At 46.8% G+C, this 15769-nt stretch overlaps 2 protein-coding genes across 4 annotated transcripts in view; both read left to right on the forward strand.

The window, feature by feature from the left end:
- Positions 1–15769, forward strand: part of LOC144112677 (uncharacterized) — a 48647-nt gene that overhangs the window by 8814 nt on the left and 24064 nt on the right. For 2 of the 3 annotated variants that reach the window (XR_013310378.1, XM_077645495.1), the window contains exon 1: positions 14164–14235. The exons of the other annotated variant lie outside the window; for it this stretch is intronic. The gene's annotated coding sequence lies outside the window, so the exon portion shown is untranslated. Of the gene's footprint in view, positions 1–14163; positions 14236–15769 lie in introns of those variants that run through there. 3 annotated transcript variants of the gene reach the window in all.
- On the forward strand, positions 1513–14213 carry LOC144128059 (uncharacterized). Its single transcript, XM_077661140.1, has 6 exons — positions 1513–1695; positions 3051–3121; positions 4426–4644; positions 6405–6459; positions 11033–11264; positions 13786–14213. The coding sequence occupies exons 1-6, from the start codon at positions 1513–1515 to the stop codon at positions 14211–14213; spliced, it is 1188 nt and encodes a 395-aa protein (XP_077517266.1).

The following is a 15769-nucleotide window of genomic DNA, read 5'->3' on the forward strand; positions in this document are numbered from 1 at the left end:
GTGGTTGTTTGTGCCCCAGTCGCACTTAACCAGTGAGAGAGTAGCTGTTGCGGTCACTCAGGAGATGCCCTCAACTCGACATGAGAAGCTCAGTGGAATGTGGCCACCAAATGGCAAAGGGATGCCACTTTGGTGTGCAGCCTTCGGCTGTCGGAACCCAGAGAATTGGCCGGAATCAAAGGTTCACAATCAAAACAAAGCTTTGTACAGTCAAGAGATGGTACCGGCGAATTACTCAGTACTCATAGAAAAAATGAATGCAATGCATGCAGAGAACTAAACTGATGCGACAGTACAAAGAGAAATGTTTCACGAACAGTGATGCAATGCACTGGAGAGGCAGCAAAAGAAACAGTTTGTTCAGCGGGAACTATATCAGCCTGTCAACCAGGGGATCACGATGCAGCCGTCCGGAAAACTGCTGCGTGCTCCCTCGCCAGTTCGTAGCTGGGCGTCAGTGTTGTTTACCTGGAAGTTGTGCGGGAGCGCTTTGGAGTTAAACTTCTCCATCGGCTGGCCACTGCCCCCAGACGTCCATCAACTACAAGGCGCGCCGCGCCTGTAAATCTTCTGTAAATCGGCTTCCGAGCGACGGGAAGATGTCATCACTTAATAGGAGCGTAGCCAGGCATCCATGAGTTTTTCTCCACAGTTATGGGTCCTTCTGCGGCATCAGGAACCCAGTTTTCGTTTGCGCCGCTCCAACTTATGAATGTGTACCGAATTTCCGGTGATACCTCCATCGTCTGCTTCGCAGCGGCCACCTATATTGCCTCTCGCATCGCGGCGCGGTTGCAGCGGCTTGCCTGAAAAATTCTTTCTTAACGCAGAAGTTGGTCATCTACGCTGAGTCACTCCCTTTCGGCAAGTCGGTCATCCGCTTTGAGCCCTATCCTTGCTGCGCTCTCTCCTAGAGGTGCTCGAATGGTGCCAAACAGGGCGACAACGTCAAACGAGACCAATGCCTCATCCGAGCTAACTTTGGCTGTAATTATGCTCTGCCTAACATTGCACCAAGACATGACAATTTCCCACCATGGTACAGCCTCCCTGCAGTACGTGACTTCACATTTACACAAAAAAGCAGAAGCTAAAGGAGTACATGCTGCAAGAATTCTTGGCACTGCAAGAAAAATATGAAACGAAACAATATTATACTGATGGCTCAAAAACAAGAATGCATTTCGGAAGTGCAGTAGTTCAAGGCAAAAGTAAGCTCTCTACTAGCGCTGTTCATTTTATAAAGGGGGTTGTGGTGAAGGACAGGTTACTCGCTTTTACTCCTTTCTCTTTTAGTGTGTACCGTTGATGCAGCATTTCAGTTTATGCACTCTGCCACATCCGTCCTTTTGACCAGGCCGGATTTGTGAGACGCTGTTTAAATGCGCGCCCTGTCGCCCCATTCGAAATCCTTCCATGGTGATAAATAAGGTGGGCTCTCTCGATAGAGAGAAGGCGCGCAATGCTTGGCTGCTTTTCGCTTGCGAGGAGACACTTTCGCTAAGCCTCGAAATGAACCCTAACCGCGGCATCGCCGGGCGTGGCCGGACAGCTTCTTCAGAGCCCGCCAAGCGTTCCCGCCGCACCCGCACCATGTCCAGCCACGGCGACACGTGCACCATGCCCCAGCTACATCCGGGTCCCCTGGCCGAGCTGCTCCCTGCTGGCACCATCGTCCGCAGGCCTCCGGGCAGGGCAAGCTGGTGCAACTGGTGGCGCAGGCGATCCATGAAAGCCCGATAAAGGCGCTGCGTGTACGGCACGTGTACGAGGCGTTGAAGTAAGTTCCTCGCTTTCTTTTTTCGGGGGAGGGTGTTGTGGAGACCCCCTGCTATATTGCGACCAGCGGCTGCAGTAACGTTACTTGTGATTCAGGAAGAGCCGGCTTGACCTCCTGGTGTATACAAGTCCATGGTCGACAGTGGTTGGGCAGATGGTTCTTGATAATCACGAAGTGAACAACGGACGGGAAAGCGTTACGGTGCTTGCCAATGTTTCGACAAAAGGACTTGCCTTCGTCTGGGGAAGACAAGTCTTCTTGTCGAAACGTTGGCAAGCACCCAGAGCCTTTGTCCTCCACCGTTCACTTTATGATAGGCGTATACCACAGCATAAAGGACCGTGTCTTGAGCAATCGTCTTGTTCTCTATTTGGTAATAATGAACGGTGTGTGGTCTTGCCTAACCTTTTTGTCTTAGCTCTCGCTTTAAAGCGTCTTTAGCGTAGCCAGCGTGAAATGTAAGCTCAAGCAAGCTTTGGGTTCGGAAGCCCAAGTGCTTGGCTAGCCTTCTCTTCATGCACAGACATAAAATAACCGAGAAAAAGTATTTCATAGGTACGAGGATATCGGCATTAGCTGTATTATCGTCTAAGACCCCGTTAAATGATAGCGCGCCAACCCACGTTATGGAGCCGAGTATCTCATGCTACACAAAGTTGAAACTACTGCCTTAAGACTCTAAAGAAAAGGGAGTGAAAATGGAGGGGACACTTTATCGCGCAACAAATTTTTGTCCTCTAGGGCACTCCCATTTGCAAAAAGATTGGTGCGGTAAAAAACCGCTTACTCCCTTCTTACTTTCATATAGGCGTATTAATGTGTAGAGTGTGTAAAACCTAACTCTCGTCTTTAGTAGCAGCGCGAAGCATATGTAGAGAAAGTCAAAATGTGATTAGCTGCAATCAACGCTTCAGGTTTTGGTCTTTGTATGCGAGGCGCAGTTTTAGCGAGTCCTGACCTCCTGACCACAGGGAATTCCCTCGTAGGCGGGATGCACAGGGTTTGAATCCCGGTACCAGCGAGGGCTCAAGCGGTTTTCTACTGACTACGGCTCTCGCATGGGTGGAGCATTTGGATAACGTAGCAGACATGTCCGCTTATGTTCGCGCTGGTTGGTCGGAGCCCCAAATACGCATCTAGCTTCTGTGTGACCATGGATCTGACCTGCCTTTCCTGTCATGCCATTTGGGCTGAAAGCGCGTGTCACGTACACACGAAGAGACGATCATTAGCTGATACTGAAAGCTCTATTTTAATGAACTTATTCCAGTTACATGACTATGGCCGCTACCGTGACTGCTTGCTGCACGGTCACTTGGCTTATGAGAACCTGGCCCATTTGCAAGCACCACACTCTGGTCATAGTTGCCAGCACTAGACTACACTGCAAACACCACACCGCTTTTGCCGTCGAGTAAATAACCGTAATCTAAGCGTGAATATGACAAAAGTTGTCCTGTAGGGTTAAATACTGAGGGATTTCTAAAACGCGGAACCAACGGCTGTGTTTGACTGAAACGGTTTGGGAACATCTACGCAACTAGCGAGATGCGAGGCAGCGATGACACCGTCTGTCTCTTTTATCAGAAAAAAAGACATAGCCAGTGTACGCCACGCTCAGTGTGCGCCAGCTTCGGAGTATAGAGGCATGCTCGAGTGTGTGTATTGTCATTGAGAAACTGCAGTCTCCGGTCGAATGTTCCTGTGAGTGTCTTTGACGGTGTTCTCGCTCTTTTTTGTTTGTTCCCCCAATTTGCAGGAAGAGATATCCATATTTCATGTTTATGGATAAGAAGGAGCTGACTACTTGGGAGGTAAGCAAAGCTCCGAGACTGATTCAAAGATCTTCACTGATATGTGGTGTTCCAATTGGGCACTTAAACTCCCTTGGACTTCCTGGGTACATTTGAGACGTCCTCCAGACATTCAGTGGAGTTTTAGTGCCCATTGGATTTTCCAGAATATTTCAGTTGAGAGAGCGGAGAGCTGTCACTCTCCTTGGGAGATAGTACTTGGCGAAAAAAAAAACAACATCAGGGTAAGAAAAGGAAAAGTGCACAAACACAGAAATAACAATACCATTAGATATATACCATTACATTTTAAGTATGACGTGAAGAACGGTGCTTTGTAGATAGCTAAGCGAAAAGCTTAACGCTTGGTTTGTGTACAGGTACGAGCCGTAAGAAATTCGCAGCAAATTCCCACTCAATGATCACAACGTGCGGTACCTCTTGGCACTGAGCTTGAAAAGAATATTAAAGGGACACTGGGAGCCACTTGGCGCATTTTGGGTTCTTAATGACAATAGTTTATTTGCTTCTTTGTCGCTATACTGAAGTTTGTTGGAGCAAATGCAGCACATGACGCATTGAGATAAGTGGATTAAAGAATGAAACTTTTTTTTTCGCCAATCTATTCGAACTGTTAATGGCAGTGATAAACAAAACTTCACGATCGCCTGCTAGATGTGAACGAGTGTGTAGCATACAGTCGAGAGACCTCGAAAACAAAAAGTGCTGACGTCGTTTGAAAAATGGCCGATGTCGGCGACATCTGAATTTCACTTTTTATCTTTCTTATCTAACAAAGACTCCTTTTCCAGTTAAACCAGCCTATTTTTCAATAGAATGGGGTTTTTTCAGAGCCCGCCAAGCGTTCCCGCCGCACCCGCACCATGTCCAGCCACGGCGACACGTGCACCATGCCCCAGCTACATCCGGGTCCCCTGGCCGAGCTGCTCCCTGCTGGCACCATCGTCCGCAGGCCTCCGGGCAGGGCAAGCTGGTGCAACTGGTGGCGCAGGCGATCCATGAAAGCCCGATAAAGGCGCTGCGTGTACGGCACGTGTACGAGGCGTTGAAGTAAGTTCCTCGCTTTCTTTTTTCGGGGGAGGGTGTTGTGGAGACCCCCTGCTATATTGCGACCAGCGGCTGCAGTAACGTTACTTGTGATTCAGGAAGAGCCGGCTTGACCTCCTGGTGTATACAAGTCCATGGTCGACAGTGGTTGGGCAGATGGTTCTTGATAATCACGAAGTGAACAACGGACGGGAAAGCGTTACGGTGCTTGCCAATGTTTCGACAAAAGGACTTGCCTTCGTCTGGGTGAAGACAAGTCTTCTTGTCGAAACGTTGGCAAGCACCCAGAGCCTTTGTCCTCCACCGTTCACTTTATGATAGGCGTATACCACAGCATAAAGGACCGTGTCATGAGCAATCGTCTTGTTCTCTATTTGGTAATAATGAACGGTGTGTGGTCTTGCCTAACCTTTTTGTCTTAGCTCTCGCTTTAAAGCGTCTTTAGCGTAGCCAGCGTGAAATGTAAGCTCAAGCAAGCTTTGGGTTCGGAAGCCCAAGTGCTTGGCTAGCCTTCTCTTCATGCACAGACATAAAATAACCGAGAAAAAGTATTTCATAGGTACGAGGATATCGGCATTAGCTGTATTATCGTCTAAGACCCCGTTAAATGATAGCGCGCCAACCCACGTTATGGAGCCGAGTATCTCATGCTACACAAAGTTGAAACTACTGCCTTAAGACTCTAAAGAAAAGGGAGTGAAAATGGAGGAGACACTTTATCGCGCAACAAATTTTTGTCCTCTAGGGCACTCCCATTTGCAAAAAGATTGGTGCGGTAAAAAACCGCTTACTCCCTTCTTACTTTCATATAGGCGTATTAATGTGTAGAGTGTGTAAAACCTAACTCTCGTCTTTAGTAGCAGCGCGAAGCATATGTAGAGAAAGTCAAAATGTGATTAGCTGCAATCAACGCTTCAGGTTTTGGTCTTTGTATGCGAGGCGCAGTTGCAGCGAGTCCTGACCTCCTGACCACAGGGAATTCCCTCGTAGGCGGGATGCACAGGGTTTGAATCCCGGTACCAGCGAGGGCTCAAGCGGTTTTCTACTGACTACGGCTCTCGCATGGGTGGAGCATTTGGATAACGTAGCAGACATGTCCGCTTATGTTCGCGCTGGTTGGTCGGAGCCCCAAATACGCATCTAGCTTCTGTGTGACCATGGATCTGACCTGCCTTTCCTGTCATGCCATTTGGGCTGAAAGCGCGTGTCGCGTACACACGAAGAGACGATCATTAGCTGATACTGAAAGCTCTATTTTAATGAACTTATTCCATTTACATGACTATGGCCGCTACCGTGACTGCTTGCTGCACGGTCACTTGGCTTATGAGAACCTGGCCCATTTGCAAGCACCACACTCTGGTCATAGTTGCCAGCACTAGACTACACTGCAAACACCACACCGCTTTTGCCGTCGAGTAAATAACCGTAATCTAAGCGTGAATATGACAAAAGTTGTCCTGTAGGGTTAAATACTGAGGGATTTCTAAAACGCGGAACCAACGGCTGTGTTTGACTGAAACGGTTTGGGAACATCTACGCAACTAGCGAGATGCGAGGCAGCGATGACACCGTCTGTCTCTTTTATCAGAAAAAAAGACATAGCCAGTGTACGCCACGCTCAGTGTGCGCCAGCTTCGGAGTATAGAGGCATGCTCGAGTGTGTGTATTGTCATTGAGAAACTGCAGTCTCCGGTCGAATGTTCCTGTGAGTGTCTTTGACGGTGTTCTCGCTCTTTTTTGTTTGTTCCCCCAATTTGCAGGAAGAGATATCCATATTTCATGTTTATGGATAAGAAGGAGCTGACTACTTGGGAGGTAAGCAAAGCTCCGAGACTGATTCAAAGATCTTCACTGATATGTGGTGTTCCAATTGGGCACTTAAACTCCCTTGGACTTCCTGGGTACATTTGAGACGTCCTCCAGACATTCAGTGGAGTTTTAGTGCCCATTGGATTTTCCAGAATATTTCAGTTGAGAGAGCGGAGAGCTGTCACTCTCCTTGGGAGATAGTACTTGGCGAAAAAAAAAACAACATCAGGGTAAGAAAAGGAAAAGTGCACAAACACAGAAATAACAATACCATTAGATATATACCATTACATTTTAAGTATGACGTGAAGAACGGTGCTTTGTAGATAGCTAAGCGAAAAGCTTAACGCTTGGTTTGTGTACAGGTACGAGCCGTAAGAAATTCGCAGCAAATTCCCACTCAATGATCACAACGTGCGGTACCTCTTGGCACTGAGCTTGAAAAGAATATTAAAGGGACACTGGGAGCCACTTGGCGCATTTTGGGTTCTTAGTGACAATAGTTTATTTGCTTCTTTGTCGCTATACTGAAGTTTGTTGGAGCAAATGCAGCACATGACGCATTGAGATAAGTGGATTAAAGAATGAAACTTTTTTTTTCGCCAATCTATTCGAACTGTTAATGGCAGTGATAAACAAAACTTCACGATCGCCTGCTAGATGTGAACGAGTGTGTAGCATACAGACGAGAGACCTCGAAAACAAAAAGTGCTGACGTCGTTTGAAAAATGGCCGATGTCGGCGACATCTGAATTTCACTTTTTATCTTTCTTATCTAACGAAGACTCCTTTTCCAGTTAAAGCAGCCTATTTTTCAATAGAATGGGGCTTTTTATAGGTACAGATCATCTTAGTTCGTTCATTGATTACACGACCAATGAATAGCTGCGTGTCATACTGCTGGTACAGTCGCGAGTAAAAAAGATTAGTACAGTGCGCTGAAAAGGAAAATGGTCGAGCCGGTACTCGAAGCGCTGAACTTAGGTCGTGAGCCAGGCGCGCTACCTTTGGACCAGTAAGAAAAATTCGTCCGACTTGGTTTAAGGGGGGCCTTGTGTGTCTTGAGGTAAATCAGGAATTTAAAAAACTGCAATAAAACAAGTAATACCCCTGTCACATGGGCACTTTCGATCCTCATTGAGCTCGATCTGCATCGAGATTTTTGAGCACGCTCGAAACATCCGGTGCTACACGGGCATTTTCAATGCTCATTGAGAAGTTTCCCTCATGTGTGTTAGGTGGCGCCAAATGTTCCGCCGACAGCCATAACAAGGCGATGTCTGGCAACACTGTGCAGTCGGGGGCAGCGGCAGCCAAATCCGTAGCCAAATCGGTACATTGCGTATCTGCGCCAGGTTTTTGGTTTTTGTGGCGCACCTCTGCTGCTGTGCAATGCAACCCAAGGGCCTGCAACGCCTCCGCGATTTCTGCATAGACTGCGGCGTTTCTCTTCTGGCGCCGCAAATCATTTAGGCGGTCCTGCCAGCAGTCGATGAGAGCGGCTGTCTCGCGCTCGCTCCACAGTTTCCGCGCCGCCGAGCAGGAGGACGCCATCTTTGTTTGCACTGACGGCGAAGCTTAGAGCGTGGTGTAGAGATTATTTCCAAATGTTTGCATATAAGCAGGCATAGTACCTGAAAAATGTTCTGTATTACATTTTAATCAATCACAACAACAATTGTGGTTTGGTTTTGTTAACTTGTGTTTATTTTTATAGCTTCATGAGAGCGAGAGTTCTCGATTGTGCTTGGAACCTCAAGCACTGTTGAGGAATCGGCATCGAGTCAAGCAGGATCGAGCTCGATTGCGCTTGAAAGTGGCCGTGTGACAACCGTCGATCTGCATTGAGTTCGATGAGCATTGACTCAATGAGGATCGAAAGTGCCCGTGTGACAGGGGTATAAGGCTACAGCTTCACCATTGCTAAGCCCAAAATATTGCGCGAGAGCAGTTTCCTGAAGGTGGACACCACGGCCACATACCTCAAAGCACAATAGAGGTATCCACTGACTCAGGGAGCCAGTTACACATGCTACTGAAGAGGGTTCACACACGTAGACTGAGGAGACACATCCAGAGAATTAAAAAAATGATATAAGGAACAGTGACAGTATTTTTCGAAGTGAAATGCAAAAAGCCCCATATAGCAGAGCTGTGTCCCCGAATTTTTTTTTTTCTTGCAGTGGGCTTAGATTAGCTGATGATGATGGTTGACCTCTGGATATTATACAAATATCTACACTACCTTGTAGGAAAAGATCAAAACACGTGACCTTATGCTGCTCTTGCAGAAGACTTCCGGCAAAATTGAGCTATCGCGTACCCTTCAAGAGAGCAATGTCGAGCATGACGGCAGGCCTCTCTTGCGGACCATGAGTCCACTGCTCCGCTCACACTGTGCAGTCTCCTTCCTCTGTTCAGAATGCACAGAGCCGTTTGAAACGCGTGGTGATTTGGATTGCTTGTTTGATTTTTGTGGACTTGACTGTCGTCCCCTTGGCTGTCGTAGTTTCCGCAGAGTCCACAGACGTCACATAACGCAAAACACTACTGCGCACAGACAGCCTCCGCCTCCTAACATCCACCCAGAAAGCTACGCAGTTGTTATACAGTATGGTTTGGTTTTATGGTTTATGGGGGTTTAACGTCCCAAAGCGACTCAGGCTATGAGAGACGCCGTATTGAAGGGCTCCGAAAATTTCGACCACCTGGGGTTCTTTAATGTGCACTGACATTGCACAGCACACTGTTATACAGGATGGTTCGCCTAAGCCATTACACTATATTTTTTCAATATGCTTTTTGAGTCAGAAGAGTATCTCGCCTTAGTAATGTCAGCGTTGTAGTACCCTAGAATACAGCTAAGACGTGCTAACTATTAGCCTGGTTAACTAATACTGTCACGTTGGCTCTTTGCATAGGTAAACAGCCTTGCAAGTAGATCAAGGACTAAGCCCGAAGAATTAGGCACCGCAGCGGTCTGCAAGAGCGGCCGAGAAGAGAGCACGAGCCGCGCACTTCTTTTCCTCAGTAGATATGGCACATACTCACACGGCGGGGGGATTGGCCAAGGTGTAGTGGCATAAACAAAGAAATTTCCTTAGGAGATTACGACAAAATTTTACCACCAAGCATGAATTTTGAAAAATTTATCAATAAAAATGACAGAAGAATATTTAAAGTTAAATAACAGACAGAATTCTGGTGAAAACAGAAGAGCTCGAAGCATATTAAAAGAATCTCCGAAATCCTCGTTGTCCCCCTCAGCGCTGGTGGCAATATTGAATGTTTACTTGTTTAAGAGTCGCAGTTCGGCTTGTTAATTATTGCAAAGTGTGTAGCCCACCGTAAGTAATATGATTATCAGTTTCTAGAATTATGAAAGCGCTGTTACTCTCGGCTCTGCCTCCCCAACTAATGTTGGCTACATTGCGTGAAATACATGCGCTTTTGAGAAGCTTGCAGGCAAAACAACCTGTCTAGTGCACGTAACACTTCGAAAGAGCTAAAATTTTTTAGGCCACAGTGGCGATGGTAGCCGTTTTTTCATTATTCTTAAAACTGATATGGATATTACGGTGGACTACACGCCTTTGAATTAATGAGCCTAACAGCAACAGTCAATATGTTAACCATTCAATACTAGTTAACCATTCGGCTAGTTAGCACGTCTTAGCTGTATTCTGACGTACTGCATCGCTGACAATGTTATGCCAAAAAAATCTTTCTAACTCAAAAAGCCTATATTAAAAACGGTGTAGAATGTTAGGTGAAAATGTGCACAACAAAAGTGACGCAGTAGACGTATGTGCAGTTACAACAGTATTGCATCCGTACACGAGAACGTCACCACGTGGACTAATTGATATACCTACTCTATTGGTCCGCGTAGCATGGTAGTCTACACCGTTGTATATAAAATTGGGAACTTTGAGCTGTAGCGGAGAAGTTTTGTAAATACGCCGCCAGTGGACGCTGACTGTCAATTGTTCCAAGATTTATTGTACAGGCTCCTACATTTGGGCGTTTGTTTTCCCTGCACCGCTCACAACTGTATTGGCTAAGCACGATCACCTGATTGAAAAGCATCCATGTGACAGCCCATTCGTGCAGCTAGTGTTCTGGTGCTTTGCGGCATTTTATTTTGACCGAGTGCTCATGGTCCGTGAAAAGAATTTTTCTTGTCAATAAAGCGCAATTCCATCACAAGTGTTTGCTATTTCTTGAAAGAAATTGTGATTTGTGGTGTTTGCAAGAGATGGCGCCACCCATCCACTTGGCTAGTATTTAGTTCGTATCTCATCTAGACGGGCCTTGGTGCAGCCGACGCAATGCTAGCAAGCTTCATTGTTCAGCGAAACAGTAATCTGTTTAGACTAAAGCAAGTTCGACAGCCAGAATCAAGCGGATAGAAAGTGCACTTGCTCTAACCACTGTACCAAGTCCGCCTCCTGCCTGAGGGTTTGAGGGTTTCCCTGATGGATTCGATGCTTGGGAAAGAAAATATGTTTGACCTACGTGCAAAGTCTAGGAACCTATACATTAACTCCACCTGTTCCTACTTGTTCCTGTTCTGCAGGGTTCGGAGTCAAGGCCTAGCAGCAGGCTGTCATCATCCAGCCAGTCTTTGTTGGTGCATACTCCATTGCCATCGTTCATTGGCAGTCCGGGAAGGCAGCTGGGTCACATGGAGCCGCAGCTGCATCCTCTGGTGGAATGGGAGCTGAAAACAGAACGCTTCGCCACACCACCTTCACCTTCGATTTACCTGAATATGGAGCAGGAGAGGAAGCCGAAACCGGTGTATTCATGTGAGTGTCCGTGATGGGAGTTACCCTCCTGAACTTAAAATCTATGCACGATTACGTCTGTATGGGAGTAAAAAAGAAGTAAGCTGTCCTCTAAGGCTCTCCCTTTACAAAAGAGAGTGCGTTGAGGGCAACTTATTGTTTTTTTAATCATTTCGTATTTAGAGTGATAGCCGAAGAAACCCATCATGTTCGTTGAGTGGCTTTGGCGTTCCGCTTCTCATCCCAAGGTAACGGGAAAAAATCCCTTCCACGACGCGTCCTCATGCTGGTGGAGGTGAGATGCAACAACAATCGAAAGCATCTGATGTGTTTTGCAATTTATGTGCGCCTTAAAGAATCCGAGGTTGTCTAAAAAAATTCGTCGCCGTCAACTACGGCATCCCCTCCCTCATAGCCCGTGTGTCTATGAGGCGCGTTAAGCTCTGCATGCTGCAAGCGAATCGGCGCCACAATTATTTCGGCCGGCTCTATACCGGATGTTCCAAAAATTTTCAAAAATTGGTTTGTGGAGGAAAAATATGCCTTTTGTGGCATAGTAATACCAGTGTTGGCGGCACCAGAAAATCTGGGAGTCGTCTTGTAGTAAGGTGGTTAAATAAATTTTATAATGAACTTTTTAACTATCAGAGTTAGGAGCCCAATTGCAATTTGAGATCTGTAACCGGTCATTAGTTATAGCCATTTCAGTTTTTGGAATTCATACAGTACTATTAGCCTTGGTGCTGTGGCTCGAAAATGGTTTGCTTTTTCGACTAGTTACGTGCACTGGAGAAGGTGCACTGAAAAACGTCTATGACGTTTTTTGCATACATCCAATATATGTTTTTTTACAAGCAGAGATGTATTAGCGGAGACGTGTAACAGTTTACCGAAGCCTCCTGCGCAAGCGCAGTGGCACCTCCTGGCCGCATGACAGTTACTACGCTACAAGCATCCGGTAAACCTGTATACGTCCCCGCTAATACGTATACGGCACACGAAAAATGTCTATTCTCGAGACGGCCCGCAGCGCAGTCAACTTATATGGACACGCCGATTATGCATACCATGCGCCGCTGCTGCACCAAAGGCTGTGCCATCGGCCAAAGACTTCCAGTAGTTCTTGCAAGAACGATCGCGACTTGTGTGGTACACACTGTGTAATAGCGTGAGTGACGAGGGCCTCTCTCCTATCTATTCTATATATACATATAGCGGTCGATCATATTCTGCGGGTTTCTCTATCATCTGATTGATAGTGTGAATATGTTCTACAGTTGAGTATCCTTTACAAAAGCCTGCCTGATCTATAGGCTGGTTGAAGTGCAAGGTTGTCCGGATTCTATTTGCGATTACCTTAGTAAATACATTGCAGGCAACGGAGAGTAAGCTGATAGGTCTGTAATTTTTCAAGTCCTTGGCATCTCCTTTCTTATCACATAAGATAATGTTATCGCTTTTGCAAACTTCTGGTACGCTCGAGGTCATAAGGAATTGCGTATACAGAGTGACTAGTTTTTCTACCACAATCTTCCCTCCGTTCTTTTGGCCTGTTATAGAGGTGTGCGCTGATCTGCATTACTGAGGTGGCGTGTGTCACGACTTTTGGCGGCGGCATAGGTTCGCATATGCGCAGGTTAAGCATAGGCACCCAAGTACAGAGAAGGGTCATTTGACTTTAGTTGAGATCGGTTGCCAAGATGCAAGTACTGCGAAAGAACTTTAAACATTTTTGCCTCCTTGTAGCTTCTTCTGGCTCCTTCTGCCATCAAGCACAAGGAGCGCCATAAGCAACTGATGCCGTATAAAGGAAAACTGGCAGAAGTAACTCAAGATTACCTCTGTAAAGCGTGAGCTTTGGTCCAAAGTAAAAACTTGAGATAGGACTTAAGACTACTGCAGTGCTTTGAATGCGTAAGCATTTGTCTATAATTGTGGGTTACTATAGTTGACTTTTTGTTTCCTATTTAGTAACGAGTACAAATACCTCAAATACCTTTATGTTGAAGATTTCTACGGTAAATGTCTTTAGGTTGAAAGACTTTAGAGTGAAACCCTTCGGATCAAAAGCATTTAGGCTAAAAGCCTTTCTCCTACTGGCCATCACCGTATTGGCCATTGGTCCCTATGTATACAATGGATCCTCTGTTGACTCTGTTATGGTTGCTATGCAGGTGTGCTGATGTCATCATTGAGGTTTTTGGGGCCATTTCATATGGGCAACAACTCCGGGTTTCATTGCCGATGAGTAGTATAATGCTCTCGCATTAATATTTCGGTTCATTCTGTTCTAAAGGTAATTTTGTAAAGAACAGATTGCGGAAGCGCACCTCGTCAGGTGATGAACTCCATTTGTTGTCACGTTTCTTTTTTTTTTAGTTTTTACCGCTACCGCTCCAACCGCTGCTTACGACGCAGCAGAGCGGGAGGCTTCGTTCTCGTCATTGCGTTCTCATGCAAATTTTTAACAGCTATTCCAGTTAATTGTGTTTGATCTACACCGCTCAATTTACCACCTCTCCCTTGGTGTGATGCATCCCAGGGTCCAGAGGCTGTTACGACCTCTACGGACATCAGAGCCAGGGCTACTCGGACGAGGTCAGCACGGCCGCGGACACACAGCTGTTGAACGAACCGCTGCCATCGCTGCCTTATCTTTGCTCGCCGCGACTTACGCACGACACGCCGGTGGAACCGACCAGCAGGAGCTACGGCCATCCTTCACCACACCAGGAGCCGCAGCTGCCTCTTACACTGGAACAGCATTCTCGACCGGAACTCTCTTTTGCTCGTCAGCAAATTCAGCCAGAGCAAGAGGCAATGATGCCTAGGCAGCAGTTCCTTCCGCGACCGGAACTGTCAAATTCGCGAGAGGGAACCCTGCCGCATCCGGAGCTGCCTCTGCCCCCGCAGTTCCCGTGGCCACCGCAAGGGCCCTCACTGCCACGAGGGCCCACTTTGCCCCCTTGACAAGAAGAGACCAGGCCATGGGGTACGGGAACGGGATTCTGGCCGCGATCTGGGCGGCTACAATTACCGGGGTGGCCATACGCAGGCGAGCCTGTGTTTGCGGCGATCGCCAACCTGGGGAGGGCGGTTATGATGGACTACGGGACGTGGTACATCCTGGTGTATCCGGTGTTCCCTGAGAACGACGAATGCTCAGCCCGGGCCGTATGGCATTGGGAGGAAGGAATTACCGCGGGCGGCAATGCTCTATGACCAAGCCTGCGGCACCTGCAGTTAGCAGCCAGCACCTGGGCGACGGGCTGGTGCTTTCCCTACTCGGCTTCTTCCTTCATAGGATTGTTTTTAGAGGATGGCTTTCATGGAGTAACTGCAACCAGGGCAGTCATCTTAAGAGTCGGCATTTGTTATGAGAGAGATTTAGCATAGCGGAGACGTCTTAGCGTAGACGTATACTGGCTTACCGGACACCTCCTGCTCACCAGCATTGCCACGGTGGAGCCAGGCAGGGCCACTGTGCATGCGCAGGCGGAGTCTTGTAAGCTGGTATACACCTGCGCTAGTAAGTCTCCGCTAAGCTAAATCTCTATTAGCTTTCTATACCACGCAAAAGAGAATGCGGGTGGTTTTTAAATTTTTTTTCTTTCCTAGCACTGGCGGAGACCAGTATTGTGTCCTCGTAGTACAAGATGGAGCGGCGCTTAAAAGGAGTGGCTTTTCAGGTTGCGTGTTTTTAGGACGTTCCCTAACACTTGGTCTCATAATCAGGGTACCAATCTTGCGGTCAGTCCGTGAGTGTCCGCGAAATTCAGGCGAACTATAACGTTTTAGACTCTGAACCCTTGGCGAATTGATGCGCCGTTCAAGAAACTGTGTAGTAGTTTAGGGCATTTTATAGCATCCCGGGGCGAAGCAAAATTTCGATGGTTGCGTCCTATTGCTGCTAGGCAATGGCAGCTTTTACATGTCTTAATTGTTCCTAGTATTTTTTGATGATGCTGCTGTGTGTTTAATTTTTCTTGCCAAGCATCAGGTGAATAATTTCTCTATCTGACCCTTAATGTCGTGTGCCTTATAACTCACTCTGCAGACAGCACCCGGTCGATATATGGCACCTTTCTAAGGTAGAGCTGGCAGTAATCCACTCCGACCGCTAGCTAGGTGCGAGTCCAAAAGTGGTCATCGTTTGCAGTCGGGTGCTGAAATCTGCAATTTTTGGATTCCGGACTCGCTCTATTATTTGGTTCTATGTTGGGTTGTAGCTTAATGACCCCAGCTGATTTTTTTTTTAAGTTTTCATGTTGGATGTTAATATTGTTCGCTGCCATCTTTAATGCAATAGGTGTTTCAGAGAAGGTGATAACTATTTTTTTAAAATAAGGTTTTTGAGGTAACGAGAAGAAATTTGCGGCATAGTAATATGAGTGTTGGCAGAGGTAAAAAAAACAGGCGAATCATCTTAACTAGCTAAGTGATCAACTTAATTAGAATACTTAACTTTTTAAATATTACCAATAGGCACCTCATTGCAATTAGATATATGTTGTCGGCCGTTAGTA

Source organism: Amblyomma americanum, chromosome 1 (genome assembly GCF_052857255.1).
Source record: "Amblyomma americanum isolate KBUSLIRL-KWMA chromosome 1, ASM5285725v1, whole genome shotgun sequence".
NCBI classification, from domain to species: domain Eukaryota; kingdom Metazoa; phylum Arthropoda; class Arachnida; order Ixodida; family Ixodidae; genus Amblyomma; species Amblyomma americanum.

Coding starts and splice junctions, on each gene's coding strand:
- LOC144128059 (XM_077661140.1), top strand. CDS start 1,513: ATGAACCCTAACCGCGGCATCGCCGGGCGTGGCCGGACAGCTTCTTCA. Junction 1,696..3,050: donor TCCGCAGGCCTCCGGGCAGG/GCAAGCTGGTGC, acceptor AACTTATTCCAG/TTACATGACTATGGCCGCTA. Junction 11,265..13,785: donor GCCGAAACCGGTGTATTCAT/GTGAGTGTCCGT, acceptor GATGCATCCCAG/GGTCCAGAGGCTGTTACGAC.